Source organism: Pseudoliparis swirei, chromosome 12 (assembly GCF_029220125.1).
Source record: "Pseudoliparis swirei isolate HS2019 ecotype Mariana Trench chromosome 12, NWPU_hadal_v1, whole genome shotgun sequence".
Taxonomy (NCBI): Eukaryota; Metazoa; Chordata; class Actinopteri; order Perciformes; family Liparidae; genus Pseudoliparis; species Pseudoliparis swirei.
Genome location: NC_079399.1, coordinates 12,072,070 through 12,086,076, shown reverse-complemented (window position 1 = coordinate 12,086,076; position 14,007 = coordinate 12,072,070). Strand labels below are relative to the sequence as shown.

Genomic DNA, 14,007 nt, shown 5'->3' with positions numbered 1-14,007 from the left:
ATATATGGACTCATATTTCGTATGCCTATTCACCATCTCTCCCTGAAATGTAAATAACTGACCTCTAGGTTAAAACCTAGATGTAAGCTGGTTAATATCAATAAATGGACATACATATGTATATGTCTCAGGGTATACAGATCTTGTGGTTTCTTCAGCGAGTTGAAGAAATTCTGCAGTCCAGCAAACTATGCTTTTCTTCCCAGGATCCATGTCCAATAAAAAATTCCACTAAAATGATCTTCAACCTCAACTTTGATCAGTCTGTTCAACGAAAATCAACTACCACAGTAATTACTTCAGGGAAGATTACAAGACACCGGCCTTTGTCAATCAGACCTCAATAAGGCAGTAATAGGATTCACCTGTGTGTGGTTCTCGTTTGGCAGGAACCGCCCTAATCCTGCCCAGTATGTGATTTATTCGCACCGCCAACTTTAGTATAAAGTGTGAAAGCAGGGACAGCAGTCAGCAGTTCCCTCTCTCTTGAGCAATGGGTTGTTTAGCTGGAGTTGGGTTTGTAGTTTTTGTTTCTATCCATTGCTTTCACTCAACGTTTTTGATTTTTCATGCTACTTTCAAAAATGTTTCAATTTCTTTCAGGTTAATTCTCCTGATGGCAGTTGTAAATATAGAGGCTCTAAAGAAACCCTCTATAAGTAAGTTTGTGTCCATTTTTAAAAACTTTTGGGGAGTACTAAATGAAGCTTATTAATATAAAAATTGAATCCCAGATATCGACTCAAAATGCCTGGGGAACCTCATGCGTGTGGATGTTGGCCCACTTGGAGGAAATCTTCTTGAAGTGTCCGTTGTCTATAGTAGGATGACATTTCAGTATTTAATATTTGTCTGCTGTTTTCCACTTGTAACTGTCCTTTTCCCTCCTCAGACAACTCTGCAATTCTCCTTACATCAAGTTTAGCTTCTCAGTGTGGCTTAAGTGTGAAGATAGACCAGCTGGGGAATGCCATGATTTTTGCCTCTCTTCAAAACTGTTTTGCTCAAAATGTGGTAAAAAAACTGGCGCTGTACTTTTTGTGGAGTAGCACCAGATGTGTGTGTCTATATATATTTTGTTGTCGTTCTGATCATTTCAAATAATATGTATGTTTGTAGGACGATGAAGCTTTCACAACGACATTAAATCTTCGACTGCATGGGAACCAGGTGGTTGAAGACGAGCTGTACCAGGTGGCTAAAACCTGCCACTACAATGACTGGGCTTCCAGGGAAATTGTCTGTGAACGCAACTATATGGAGGCAAGTGAATGCAGTGGACACTGGTTATGTGCCTGTCTATATGATTGGTGGCTATGTCCTGTAGGAAGCCAAGGTTGCATTTGAGAGCAGAGAGATTGATTAACACTTATGGAGTGGTCTCCTTTCTAGGTTTCAGTGAAAAGGTCGGCTCCAGGTGACTACAACCTGCCTAAACATCCCTTCTCTGGTGCTAAACAGTTGGGTGATCCTCGGCGAGCTGTGGCGGTATGACTAGCTTATGCCCCCATTTTTTTATTTTACTTTCTGCAAACATTGCTTTCTGTATTAAATGTCTTTATTGTTTTCACAGAAACAACCCATGGATGCAGGATTCAGAATCAAAACGGTTGTGTTCTTCACACCTGAGGAGAAGATGATGACTGTGACAGAGGCTCAGAGACGAGGTTATGGAATCGCAAACACCCCGACAAGGCTGGTTTTGCGAAGCCCAATAACTTCCCCTGAAACATACACCCAGCATGTAAGTGGACTGCATTTTTATATTTTAAACCAGCTTTGTGTGTTGACTTGTTTACACTAGCAGCCAGTGAACTATTGGCTTTGGAACAAATTATGTAATCTAACTTTAATTTGAGACGGTTGAACATATTGCGCTACTTTATCTTAACGCACTCGTCTATTGAAGTAACCACATCCGTAAGTATACATTGCTTGACTGTATGGTTAACGGGCATTTACACAATGTTCTATAAACTAACTTTGCAGGTAGCTGGTGTGCCTATGACTGTGCTCACAACCTCAACAATATTTGAAAAGAAGTGGCTGGAGACCCAAATCCACGCAGGAGCTGCCTGCCCAATACTGCAGGGTAATTTTTGTAGAGCAGTAAATGTTTACTTTAACTACTGATTGCTTTAATTCTCTGGGAATCTGGGGTTGTAGCAGTTTAAACATGGACAGTGAGTGTTTTATTCTTGGACTTGAATAATCACTTCACTGCAATGATGCAGATATTTCTTGACTCGAATGTGTAGACAAATGGTCCAATCCAAGAAATGATATGGCTGGTAGAGCCTCAAATTGTCTTTTGGATCAATGTTTTATAGAACTGATGGGTAGTGTTTTGCAGTCTGGCTGTAGCTTCATATTCAACTGACATGAGTGGTATCTTTTCTAGCTCTCTGACTACTTTGGGTCTGAAGATTAATTATGTGTCCATATTTGTTCTCTACTTGTCTAACCTCTGTTTCCTTTTGTACAGGTAGTGTTTCTTTCACTCCCCACTCGCTCAGCTGGTTCCTGCCGAGGCACATTGACCCCCTCATTTTCTCTGGCCAGTTTAAACTGTTGGAGGTGCACATGGGTGTCGATGGCCAGAGGCTCGACCTTGCAGAGGTGGCCAACAGGCGTTACTCCTTGGCTGTCAATGACATATACATCATCATTGAAATCCCTATTGGGGCTGTCGGTGGCCACTTTAAGGTCAGAGTTACTTTGTGTTTGTATATACATGCATTTTATAACAATCGTGCATAACTGACCCATGGGCTTAAAAGGATGTCTTGTATTTTGCAGAGTCATGTTCAGAATGGTCAGTATCTCACTACCTATACCATTGAGCCGATGCTCGAGTTGCTCTGGACTGAGGATTCTTATGAGGACACCAGATACAAAGTCCTCCTTCCCATCACCACGCCTCTACTGTATCGACCTCCGCAAGTTATTGACAGTGAGTAATTTAACAATCACAAGAGTACTAAGATGTACTACGAACCTCCCTAATTGCTCTTTATTTTTGCCCTACAGACACTGTTCCTGAGGAGCAGATATTTAAGATGACGCTTGGGCCTTTCTGCTCCGATGTGACACTAATGAACATCACCTTCCCCTCTGAGGTTTTATCCATAGCGGACTGCAGTGCAAGAGGCCTTAAAGTTTTGGAGCACAAGTCCGCCAAAAGCTGCTCGAAGATGTTTAACCTTGAAGTGCCCTTCACGTACCTTGGTGTTGTACAAATGGTGAGCTTTATTCGACTTGGGAAATTAAATGCATTTTATTTTGCCAGCTAAACTCTATTTATACCTGACTCCCAACAGAAAGAAATGGGACTTACAGTCTACTCCCTTCACTTGACCTTTGGCTTACTGGTTCTGCCAGAGTTTGCACCGTTTGCTCACACTGCTCATCTGGAAGCACAGTTGGTTCACAAAGGTCTGAACTTATGAATATGATGGCTTCATTCAGAACACGAAAAGCAAATTTCTAACTTTTTTCCTTCTGCAGTTCCTCCCTCTGTCACTGGTGGCTGTGATTATCAAAACTTCTATGTCCTTGTGAAATACGGCACCCACGGCTTCCACTTTCGGACGCTAGTGGGAAAGCAAATGTTGACATCGGGCCTGGCTCAGAAGTACAGCTTCATGGACAATGGAACACACTTCAGTTTTACAGTACCGTTTTCTGCCCACGACGCTGCGATTGAGGTACAGTATTCTTAACCAAATTGTTGAGATGCAGGGATGTATCTTGACATTTGTTGCAGAGATTGTCTTTCAATCTAGTGTGTAAACTTGGATTTGTTTCTGACTCTCAGGCTATAGAGGCGTCATCTATTAGGAGCAGACTCGATGTGACTCTGAGGAATCCGGACACCGACAAAAATATTCAAGAATTCTCCTTGTCTTGCAGTTTCTTGTCAACTCTGATTGGTTGGTTAGGGGAAATGGATATATAATGTTTTTTTAATGCCACACCAAGCATACTAAGGTCTGGTCCTCTTTTCAGAGTGTTTCCCTAATGGAACGATGACCGCTCTGGCTATAAAACTGGAGTCGGTTCCCAGTCTGCAACTCGGTCACCTCACCCTCAGAGACCCAAGCTGTCGGCCGTCATACAGCGATGACCGCTATGCCCATTTTATCTTTACTGGGAACTCATGTGGCACGACCAGAAAGGTAGATTACTGCTGAATGTTACCCTTGTTGCAGACTATTGAACCATTTGGTTAACTGCTTTATTTTTCTTCAGTTTCTGCCTAATATGATGGTGTATGAGAATGAAATCTCTCTGCCTGACCTTGAAACCAAAAGAGAATCAAAGACCGAGCCAGAGTATGAGTAAGTGTCTTAAGACATAATTACTCATTGTGCTAAAATTAGTTCATCAATTCCTTTACGTTTTGAACTTGGACAGTTTTGTAGACTTGTCATGTGAACTATTTCTGGCTAACTCCTGGATTGTCTTGCTTCAGCCTGATGGTTGCTTGTTATTTTGACATCAACACAAACCACGCTGTGGCCTTCAACAACAGACTTCGGAGGAGTAAACCACATGCTGATGATGCAATAAGCGCGCTGCAGTTTGAAATGAAACTTGCTTTGGGTAAAGGAAGTTCTGAACTGTCTTTTTGTGTATCCCAAACATAGACATTTCCCTCTTTAGCACTAAAACTACAGGTAATGCAAAGACATGTCTCAGATTTTTCTCAAAGACTAAAGGTTTTCAAGAATGCCTTTTCCTAATTTGGAAAACTAGTGGTGACTAAAGCTAAGAGCATTTCACTTCTGACATGGTTGACTCATTTCTAAAACCTCATCAGTTTAATGACAACTACCTTAAGTTAAATTCACTCGTCTGTATTATACACTTTAATTTCTCAATGTTCGGTGTACAGATCATTATTCTTGTCTGAATCCCTAATTCAGTTTATTTCTCTTTACTTAGACTCCTCCTACAGCACATTTCACAGTGTTGATGATCCCATTACAAAGTATCTACAAGAGCCGCTGTATTTTGAGGTGGAACTAATGAAGTCTAAAAACCCTGAGGTATCGCTGGAGCTGGTGTCCTGCTGGGCAACAGAGGGTGACGGGAAGTCTCTTCCCAAATGGGACCTCGTCATTAATGGGTAAGTTATTATTCCCTTTCTTTGGCATTAACAAGATGCAAGTGAAATATGGGCCTTATGCTTTTCCCTCACAATGAACAGTTTCCAAGTGTGTGTACTTGCTGAACTTGTGACATCTGTGCACAGAGCCAGTGAGAACATAAACATGTATATATTCATTTACTTGTCTTCAGCTGTGCAAACCCAAAAGACCCATACCAGGTGATCTTTCATCCTGTTTTGCCTGATGCCAGAGTTCACTATCCTGCTAACTTCAAGCGCTTTGAGATCCCAATGTTTGCCTTTGCCAAAGACAAGGACAACTCGAGTCGCCAGGTAATTTTGTACAACAAATCGATTTATATTTGGAAAAAAGAAAGGACTGATTTGGGAAAAGTTTACACTTTAAATTGGAATTTCATTAACATTAGTTTATATCTTGTAGGTCTTCGTCCACTGTGATGTTGTGGTATGTGATGCCAGAAGTGCAGTGGATAGAGCCTGTAATGTGCAGTGTTCAAACAAGGATGACGGGATGAAAGGAAAGACCTCTCACGCAATTCACTGTTGCATGCTCTAGTTTAGAGACTAAAGATGCATACACTAGTTGGGCTCTAATTGGGAAACATGTTTATCTAATTGTGTGTATAATTCTTTCCACAGTTCAAAAACGTGCAGTTTCCGAGGGCCATAACATCAAACATCTGTCATCAGGACCAATACTTATGAGCTAAAAAAAAAGATCCTAATAAAAATAATTTAAAGAGTTCACACTTTTGTATTTTCTTGGCAATTTTACTTGTTTGTCTGAGGTTATGGGAACTTCACCCTATTGTCCCAAGTTTATTAGGGACACGACAGGTAGTTGACCACTGAAAATATTCTATACAGCCAATGAGGACTTTGGGTTGACCGTAGGACATTTGCAACACACTGTAATATATGTGCTATCCACTTGGTGGCGACATTTACTTATGGGGATGCCAAAAGGATTACTGCCTTACCCCAAAACTTAATGGTTAACAAGTAAATTATGACAGAAGGGTGTTCTTGGGCTCTGCATTTTCCCAGGAATGAGTTGAGTGTGATCTGGTTCTCTTACAATGATCAGTTAGTATTTATGATTAAGCTCATATGTGAAAAGTATCAACAGCTCTAGATAAAGTATAACACATTAAGTCTGGTTATACTGGATAATTGTGGACAAATTCAAACTGACTTTCTTATTTACACTACCATTCAAAAGTTTGGGATCACTTAGAAATGTCCTTATTTTTCAAAGAAAAGCTTTGTCTTTTTCAATGAAGATAACATTAAATCAATCAGAAATACACTCTATACATTGTTAATGTGGTAAATGACTATTCTAGGTGGAAATGTCTGGTTTCTAATGAAATATCTCCATAGGTGTATAGAGGCCCATTTCCAGCAACTATCACTCCAATGTTCTAATGGTACATTGTGTTTGTTAATTGCCTTAGAAGACTAATGGATGATTAGAAAACCGTTGTGCAATTATGTTAGCACAGCTGAAAATTGTTTTGCTGATGAGAAGCTATAAAACTGGCCTACCTTTGAGCTAGTTGATTATCTGGAGCATCACATTTGTGGGTTCGATAAGACTCTCAAAATGGCCAGAAAAAAAGAACTTTCCTGTGAAACTCGCCAGTCTATTCTTCTTAGAAATGAAGGCTATTCCATGCGAGAAATTGCAAAGAAACTGAAAATTTCCGACAGCGGTGTGTACTACACCATTCAGAGAACAGCACAAACGGGCTCTAACCAGAGCAGAAAGAAGTGGGAGGCCCCGGTGCACAACTCAGCAAGAAGACAAGTACATTAGAGTCTCTAGTTTGAGAAATAGACACCTCACAGGTCCTCAACTGGCAGCTTCTTTAAATGGTACCCGCAAAACGCCAGTGTCAACGTCGACACTGAAGAGGCGACTCCGGGATGCTGGCCTTCTAGGCAGAGTGGTAAAGAAAAAGCCATATCTGAGACTGGCCAATAAAAAGAAAAGCTTGGTATGGGCAAAAGAACACAGGCATTGGACAGAGGAAGATTGGAAAAAGGTGTTATGGACAGATGAATCCAAGTTTGAGGTGTTTGGATCACACAGAAGTACATTTGTGAGACGCAGAACAGGTGAAAAGATGCTGGAAGAGTGCCTGACACCATCTGTCAAGCATTGTGGAGGTAATGTGATGGTCTGGGGCTGCTTTGGTGCTGGTAAAGTGGGAGATTTGTACCAGGTAAAAGGGATTTTAAATAAGGAAGGCTATCACTCCATTTTGCAACACCATGCCATACCCTGTGGGCAGCACTTGATTGGAGCCAATTTCCTCCAACAGGACAATGACCCAAAGCACACCAAATTGTGCAAGAACTATTGAGGGAAGAAGCAGGCAGCTGGTATGCTGTCTGTAATGGAGTGGCCAGCAGTCACCAGATCTCAACCCCATTGAGCTGTTGTGGGAGCAGCTTGACCGTATGGTCCGCAAGAAGTGCCCATCAAGCCAATCCAACTTGTGGCAGGTGCTTCAGGAAGCGTGGGGTGAAATTTCAACAGATTACCTCAACAAATTAACAGCTAGAATGCCAAAGGTCTGCGATGCTGTAATTGCTGCAAAAGGAGCATTCTTTGACGAAAGCAAAGTTTGAAGAAAGAAATTAATACTTCAAATACAAATCATTATTTCTAACCTTGTCAATGTCTTGACTATATTTTCTATACATTTTGCAACTCATTTGATAAATAAGTGAGTTTTCATGGAAAACACAAAATTGTCTGGGTGATCCCAAACTTTTGAACGGTAGTGTACATGTTCACGACAAAAAATTTCAACTCCACACTTTCGTCGGTGCCTCACCAGCCACGAACGTCACTGTTCTTAAATACGGATGTGAGGAGATGGTATACGCCTTACTATCAGGGCTTCAGTCAAGTGGACCCAAGTGGAAGAAAAGACGAGCAGGTAGAATGGACAATCTTTTAGTCGTTTAAAAAAAAAAAAATTATTGCATATTCTTACTAAGTTATCTGCTACCACAAGGGCTATTTGAATTATTTTGGTGTCAGATTTGTTAAGATGTGTATTTTTTTTATTACTGGCTAAAAGTTAGAGAAATAAAAGCACTTTCAGGATTATCATCTTTACAGTGAAGTGAGATCTGTAACCGTACTATCAAGCTCTCATAAAACAAATGTGCGTTTCCTTTTTAACCCTTTTTTTTTTTTTTTTTACCTAAACTGATTCACACCTTTTTAAAAGGGGATTCCCAAGTGACCTCATACGTAGTTCGGTCGAAAGTCACACAAGAGACTATAACGTAGGGAATGGGGCTGTCTCTACGCGCGTCTACGTGTTTATGTTGGCCTGCCCTGTCGGTTAGTCTCGGGATCCCTTTTGTAGTTTTTGATCTGCTACCCATCTGACTGTATAACGGTCGCACTTTTTTCTGCATAGATCAGGACACTATCACACTTTGTAGATCTATTCATTTGTTTGGGAATAGTTTATTTTAGTCACTTCTCCTCGTTTTATCTTCGTGGCTTTCACATAAAAGGAGCACAAAATGCATGGTTTCACGAACCAGACAGGACAGCGCCCCATGTGTGTCTGCAGTGAAACTACAGCTTCATTCTTGAACAAAGGTTTGCTGACATATTTTAAATCCACCAGTATTCAATTTCAACAGCTTTGGAACAATTTTTGAAATGCTTTCCCAAGCGTTAAATAGGAGGTGTAATGCTTTGCTGAATGGTTGCAATAAATACTATTCTGATTCTGAAGATTACCTCTGTACCTCCATCTGCCTGATGGATCGTGGAGGTCTCCATCGTGGAATATGCCTACTACGAGCTATTCAATTTCAATTCAGTTTATTTGTATAGCCCAATTCACAAATTACAAATTTGTCTCGGAGTGCTTTACAATCTGTACATAGACATCCCTGTCCCAAAACCTCACATCGGATCAGGAAAAACTCCCGAAGAAACCTTCAGGAGAGCAACAGAGGAGGATCCCTCTCCAGGATGGACAGGTGCAATAGATGTAATGTGTACAGAAGGACAGATTTAGAGTTAAAATACATTCAATGAATATGACGGAGTGTATGAATAGTTCATAGTAGGCATATTCCACGATGGAGACCTTCACGATCCATCAGGCAGATGGAGGTAGAGAGGAGTGGGCGGAGTCTCAACAGTGGGCGGAGTCTGTAGCAGGAATTCCACGATCCAGACCTCGATGATCCATCAGGCAGATGGGATCTATGCCGTCTCATAGGGTCCGATGACCCTATGAGACGTGAAGTCAAAAGGACTCCGGGGAGAAAGCATAGTTAGTAATGTGTGATTGAGAGATGAAAATTCATCCATAAGGAGAGAGAAAAGAGGAGATAGGTGCTCAGTGTATCCTAAAACATCCCCCGGCAGCTATAAGCCTATAGCAGCATATCAAGGGGCTGGACCAGGTGAACCTGATTCAGCCCTAACGATAAGCTCTGTCAAAGAAAGTCTTAAGTCTACTCTTAAATGAGGTGACTGTCTGCTTCCCGGACTGAAGGTGGAAGCTGGTTCCATAAAAGAGGAGCTTGATAACTGAAGGCTCTGGCTCCCATCCTACTTTTTAAGACTCTAGGAACTACAAGTAATCCCGCAATTAGTGAACGCAGCTCTCTAGTGGGGCAATATGGTACTACAAGCTCCTTAAGATATGATGGTGCATCACAAATCAAGGCTTTGTAGGTTAAGAGAAGAATTTTAAAAGTGATTCTTGATTTTATGGGGCGCCAGTGCAGAGCAGCTAGTGCAGGAGTGATGAGATCTCTTTTCTTAGTTTTAGTGAGAACACGAGCTGCAGCATTCTGGATCAACTGGAGGGACCTAAGAGACTTATTAGAGCAGCCTGATAATGAGTTGCAGTAATCCAGTCTCGAAGTAACGAACGTGTGAACCAATTTTTCTGCATCTTTTTGAGACAAGATGTGCCTGATTTTTGAAAAATTATGGAGATGAAAGAATGCAGTCCTTGAGATTTGCTTTACGTGAGAGTTAAAGGACAAGTCCCGATCAAAGATAACGCCGAGATTCTTTACAGTGGTGTTGGATGCGAGAGCAATGCCATCTATAGAAACCACATCACCAGATAATTGATCTCTGAGGTGCTCAGGGCCGAGTAAAATTACTTCGGTTTTGTCTGAGTTTAACATCAAGAAGTTGCAGGTCATCCATGTTTTTATGTCTTTAAGACATGCTTGAATTTTACTGAATTGGTTGGTCTCCTGGTTTGATCGATAGTTGAGTATCATCTACATAACAATGAAAGTTTATGGAGTGTTTCCTGATAATATTGCCCAAAGGAAGCATGTATAAGGTAAATAAAATTGGTCCAAGCACAGAACCTTGTGGAATTCCGTGACTAACGTTGGTGGTTATCGAGGCGTCATCGTTTACAAATACAATTCAATTCAGTTTAGTTTCAATTCAGTTTATTTGTATAGCCCAATTTCACAAATTTGTCTCAGAGTGCTTTACAATCTGTACACAGACATCCCTGCCGCAAAACCTCTCATCGGACCAGGAAAAACTCCCAAATAACCCTTCAGGGGGAAAAAAAGGGAAGAAACCTTCAGGAGAGCAACAGAGGAGGATCCCTCTCCAGGATGGACAGATGCAATAGATGTAATGTGTACAGAAGGACAGATTTAGAGTTTAAATACATTCAATGAATGTGACAGAGTGTATGAATAGTTCATAGTAGGCATATTCCACGATGGAGACCTCCACGATCCATCAGGCAGATGGCGGTAGAGAGGAGGAGTGGGCGGAGTCTCAACAGGACAGTCAGGAGCAGGAATTCCACGACCCAGACCTCGATGATCCATCAGGCAGATAGGATCTATGTCGTCTCATAGGGTCCGATGACCCCATGAGACGTGAAGTCAAAAGGACTCCGGGGAGAAAGCAGAGTTAGTAACGTGTGATTGAGAGATGAAAATTCATCCTTAAGGAGAGAAAAAAGAAGAGATAGGTACTCAGTGCATCCTACAACGTCCCCCGGCAGCTATAAGCCTATAGCAGCATATCAAGGGGCTGGACCAGGGCAAACCTGATTCAGCCCTAACTATAAGCTCTGTCAAAGAGAAAGGTCTTAAGTCGACTCTTAAATGAGGTGACTGTCTGCCTCCCGGACTGAAGGTGGAAGCTGGTTCCATAAAAGAGGAGCTTGATAACTAAAGGCTCTGGCTCCCATTCTACTTTTTAAGACTCTAGGAACTACAAGTAGTCCCGCATTTAGTGAGCGTAGCTCTCTAGTGGGGCAATATGGTACTACAAACTCCTTAAGATATGATGGTGCATCACCAATCAAGGCTTTGTAGGTTAAGAGAAGAATTTTAAAAGTGATTATTGATTTTACTGGGAGCCAGTGCAGAGCAGCTAGTGCAGGAGTGATGAGATCTCTTTTCTTAGTTTTAGTGAGAACACAAGCAAATTGAGATCGATCTGATAAATAGGATTTAAACCAACTTAGTGCGGTGCCTGAAATGCCAATCGACTGCTCCAGTCTCTGTAATAGGATGTCATGGTCAATAGTTTCGAACGCAGCACTAAGGTCTAACAAGACCAGTACAGAGATCAATCCTTTATCTGATGCCATGAGGAGGTCATTTGTAATTCTCACCAGTGCTGTTTTCTAAATCCTTACTGAAACTCCTCAAATAAACTATTATGATGTAGAAATTCACACAACTGATTTGCGACTACTTTCTCAAGGATCTTGGAGAGGAAGGGGAAGTTAGAGATCGGTCTGTAGTTAGCCAACACCTCTGGCTCCAGAGTGGGCTTCTTCAGGAGAGGTTTAATTACAGCTACTTTGAAGGAATGTGGTACGTGGCCTGTTAGCAAAGACACATTGATAATATCTAATAAAGAGCTGCCAATTAAAGGCAAAACGTCTTTACGCAGCCTCGTCGGGATGAGGTCCAAGAGGCAGGTAGACGTGTTAGAAGTAGAAACCGTTGAAGATAATTGGTCAAGGTTGATGGGAGAAAATCCATCCAAATATACACCAGGGAATACAGCGGTTTCCAGGTCCACTCCACTTGAGGACAGATCGTCACTGGTTTAGGGCAAGAGATAATTAATCTTGCTTCCAATAGTTAAAATCTTTTCATTAAAGAAGTTCATAAAGTCATGACCACTGAGGTCTATAGGAATACACGGCTCCACAGAGCTGTGACTGTCAGCCTGGCTACAGAGCTAAAGAGAAACCTGGAGTTGTTCTTATTTTTCTCTATTACTGATGAGTAATAGGCTGCTCTGGCATTACGGAGGGCCTTCTTATAAGTTTTAAGACTATCTCGCCAAACTAAGCCGGATTCTTCCAGATTAGTCGAACGCCATATGCGTTCAAGCTTTCGTGATGTTTGCGGGTCTGAGGGTTATACCAGGGAGCAAACCTCCTCAGACTCACTGTCTTCTTCTTCAGAGGGGCTATCGAGTCCAGTGTCATTCTCAGTGAGCCTGTGGCACTATCAACAAGATGATTAATCTAAAGTTAGACCAGGAGTCCTCTGTTATATTGAGACGTGGTATTGAATCAAATGCAGAAGGAATCGCTTCTTGCGATGAATGCAGCACTAAGGCAATCATTATCAACATCCACATGAATATTACAATTTCCTACAATAATACGTTTTAAGAACTAAACTTGATATAAATTCAGAAAGTTCAGATATAAACTCTGAATATGGATCTGGTGGCCGGTACAGAATCACAAATATAATTGGCTGTAGTGTATTCGAGGTTGGATGTGAAAGACTAAGAACAAGGTTTTCAAATGAGTTGTAGTTTAATTTAGGTTTAGGATTTATTAATAGGCTCGAGTCAAAGATGGCTGCTACTCCACCTCCTCGGCCGGTGCCTCGAGGAATGTGAGTATTAATGACTTGGAGGAGTCGATTAATTTAGGCTGACATTCTTCATGACTCAGCCAGGTTTCAGTAAGACAACATAAATCAATGTGATTATCTGATATTAAATCATTTACTAACACAGCTTTAGATGACATCTAATATTGAGGAGTCCACATTTAATAGTCCTGTTTTGTACTGCTGAAATAATGGTGTTAACTTGTATAAGTTTATGTTGTACGACTCCTCTTCTGCTTACTTTTGATTTATTTAATTAAAGTGGCCGTGGGACAGACAGTCTCTACTCTAGAGTTGTGGGTGGGTAACTGCTCAAATGGAAGAGCAGAGAAGGGTGTAAGACTACAACTCTGCTCCTGGTTCCTGATCTGAACCCTGGGTTGTCATGGATTAAGTCCGGTGATCAACTTGGTCATGTTCGCAAAAATGAGACACGCTCCATCCAAAGTGGGATGGATGCCGTCTCTCCTCATCAGATCAGGTTTCCCCCAGAAAGTCTTCCAGTTATCTACGTACCACATTGTTCGCTGGGCACCACCTCGATAGCCAGCAGTTGAATGACGAAATGCGGCTATAGAGCGTATTCACGTGACGTCAGCATCTCAATTGCGCCATCTTGGGGTCCACTTATTAAATTAGTCCCACATCAAACAATGAGGCACAGTAGGCTACCATAATCACAAGGCACGCCATTTTGAACTGAAATTGTGTCTCCTTCAGGATATGATGGTCATTTCTAAAGAAGAGCGGCATAAATTTAAAAAAAAGCAAAACAATGCTGTGCATGGACCCCAACATGGCCGCCAAAGGTTGTTGTGGTCACGTGAGTGAATAGGCTCTATACAATTCGTCATTGAGCAAATTGGGGAGGGAACCAGAGAAAACTACGGTGTCCGACAACGTCTTAGCATAAGCACACACCGATTCCACATTCATTTTAGTGACCTCCGACCGGCGTGTAT

General features: G+C 41.6%; 1 protein-coding gene across 1 annotated transcript; it reads left to right on the top strand.

Moving 5' to 3' along the window:
* The first annotated feature begins 493 nt into the window (after positions 1 to 493).
* Positions 494 to 5,844, top strand: LOC130202805 (uncharacterized). The gene is made up of 21 exons (XM_056428571.1): positions 494 to 518; positions 603 to 659; positions 735 to 821; positions 893 to 1,014; positions 1,120 to 1,263; positions 1,393 to 1,485; positions 1,574 to 1,744; positions 1,990 to 2,092; positions 2,486 to 2,706; positions 2,800 to 2,953; positions 3,031 to 3,242; positions 3,321 to 3,435; positions 3,508 to 3,707; positions 3,818 to 3,932; positions 4,009 to 4,178; positions 4,252 to 4,340; positions 4,475 to 4,605; positions 4,948 to 5,131; positions 5,305 to 5,446; positions 5,556 to 5,676; positions 5,774 to 5,844. Exons 1-21 carry the CDS (start codon positions 494 to 496, stop codon positions 5,842 to 5,844), a joined length of 2,727 nt encoding a protein of 908 aa, XP_056284546.1.
* The last annotated feature ends 8,163 nt before the right edge of the window (positions 5,845 to 14,007 follow it).

Excerpts from the sequence above, each read along its gene's own strand:
- LOC130202805 (XM_056428571.1), top strand. The coding sequence starts at position 494 with ATGGGTTGTTTAGCTGGAGTTGGGT. Across the intron at positions 2,954-3,030 it reads ACCTCCGCAAGTTATTGACA|ACACTGTTCCTGAGGAGCAG; the intron begins GTGAGTAATTTA and ends TTTGCCCTACAG. Across the intron at positions 3,436-3,507 it reads AGCACAGTTGGTTCACAAAG|TTCCTCCCTCTGTCACTGGT; the intron begins GTCTGAACTTAT and ends TTCCTTCTGCAG.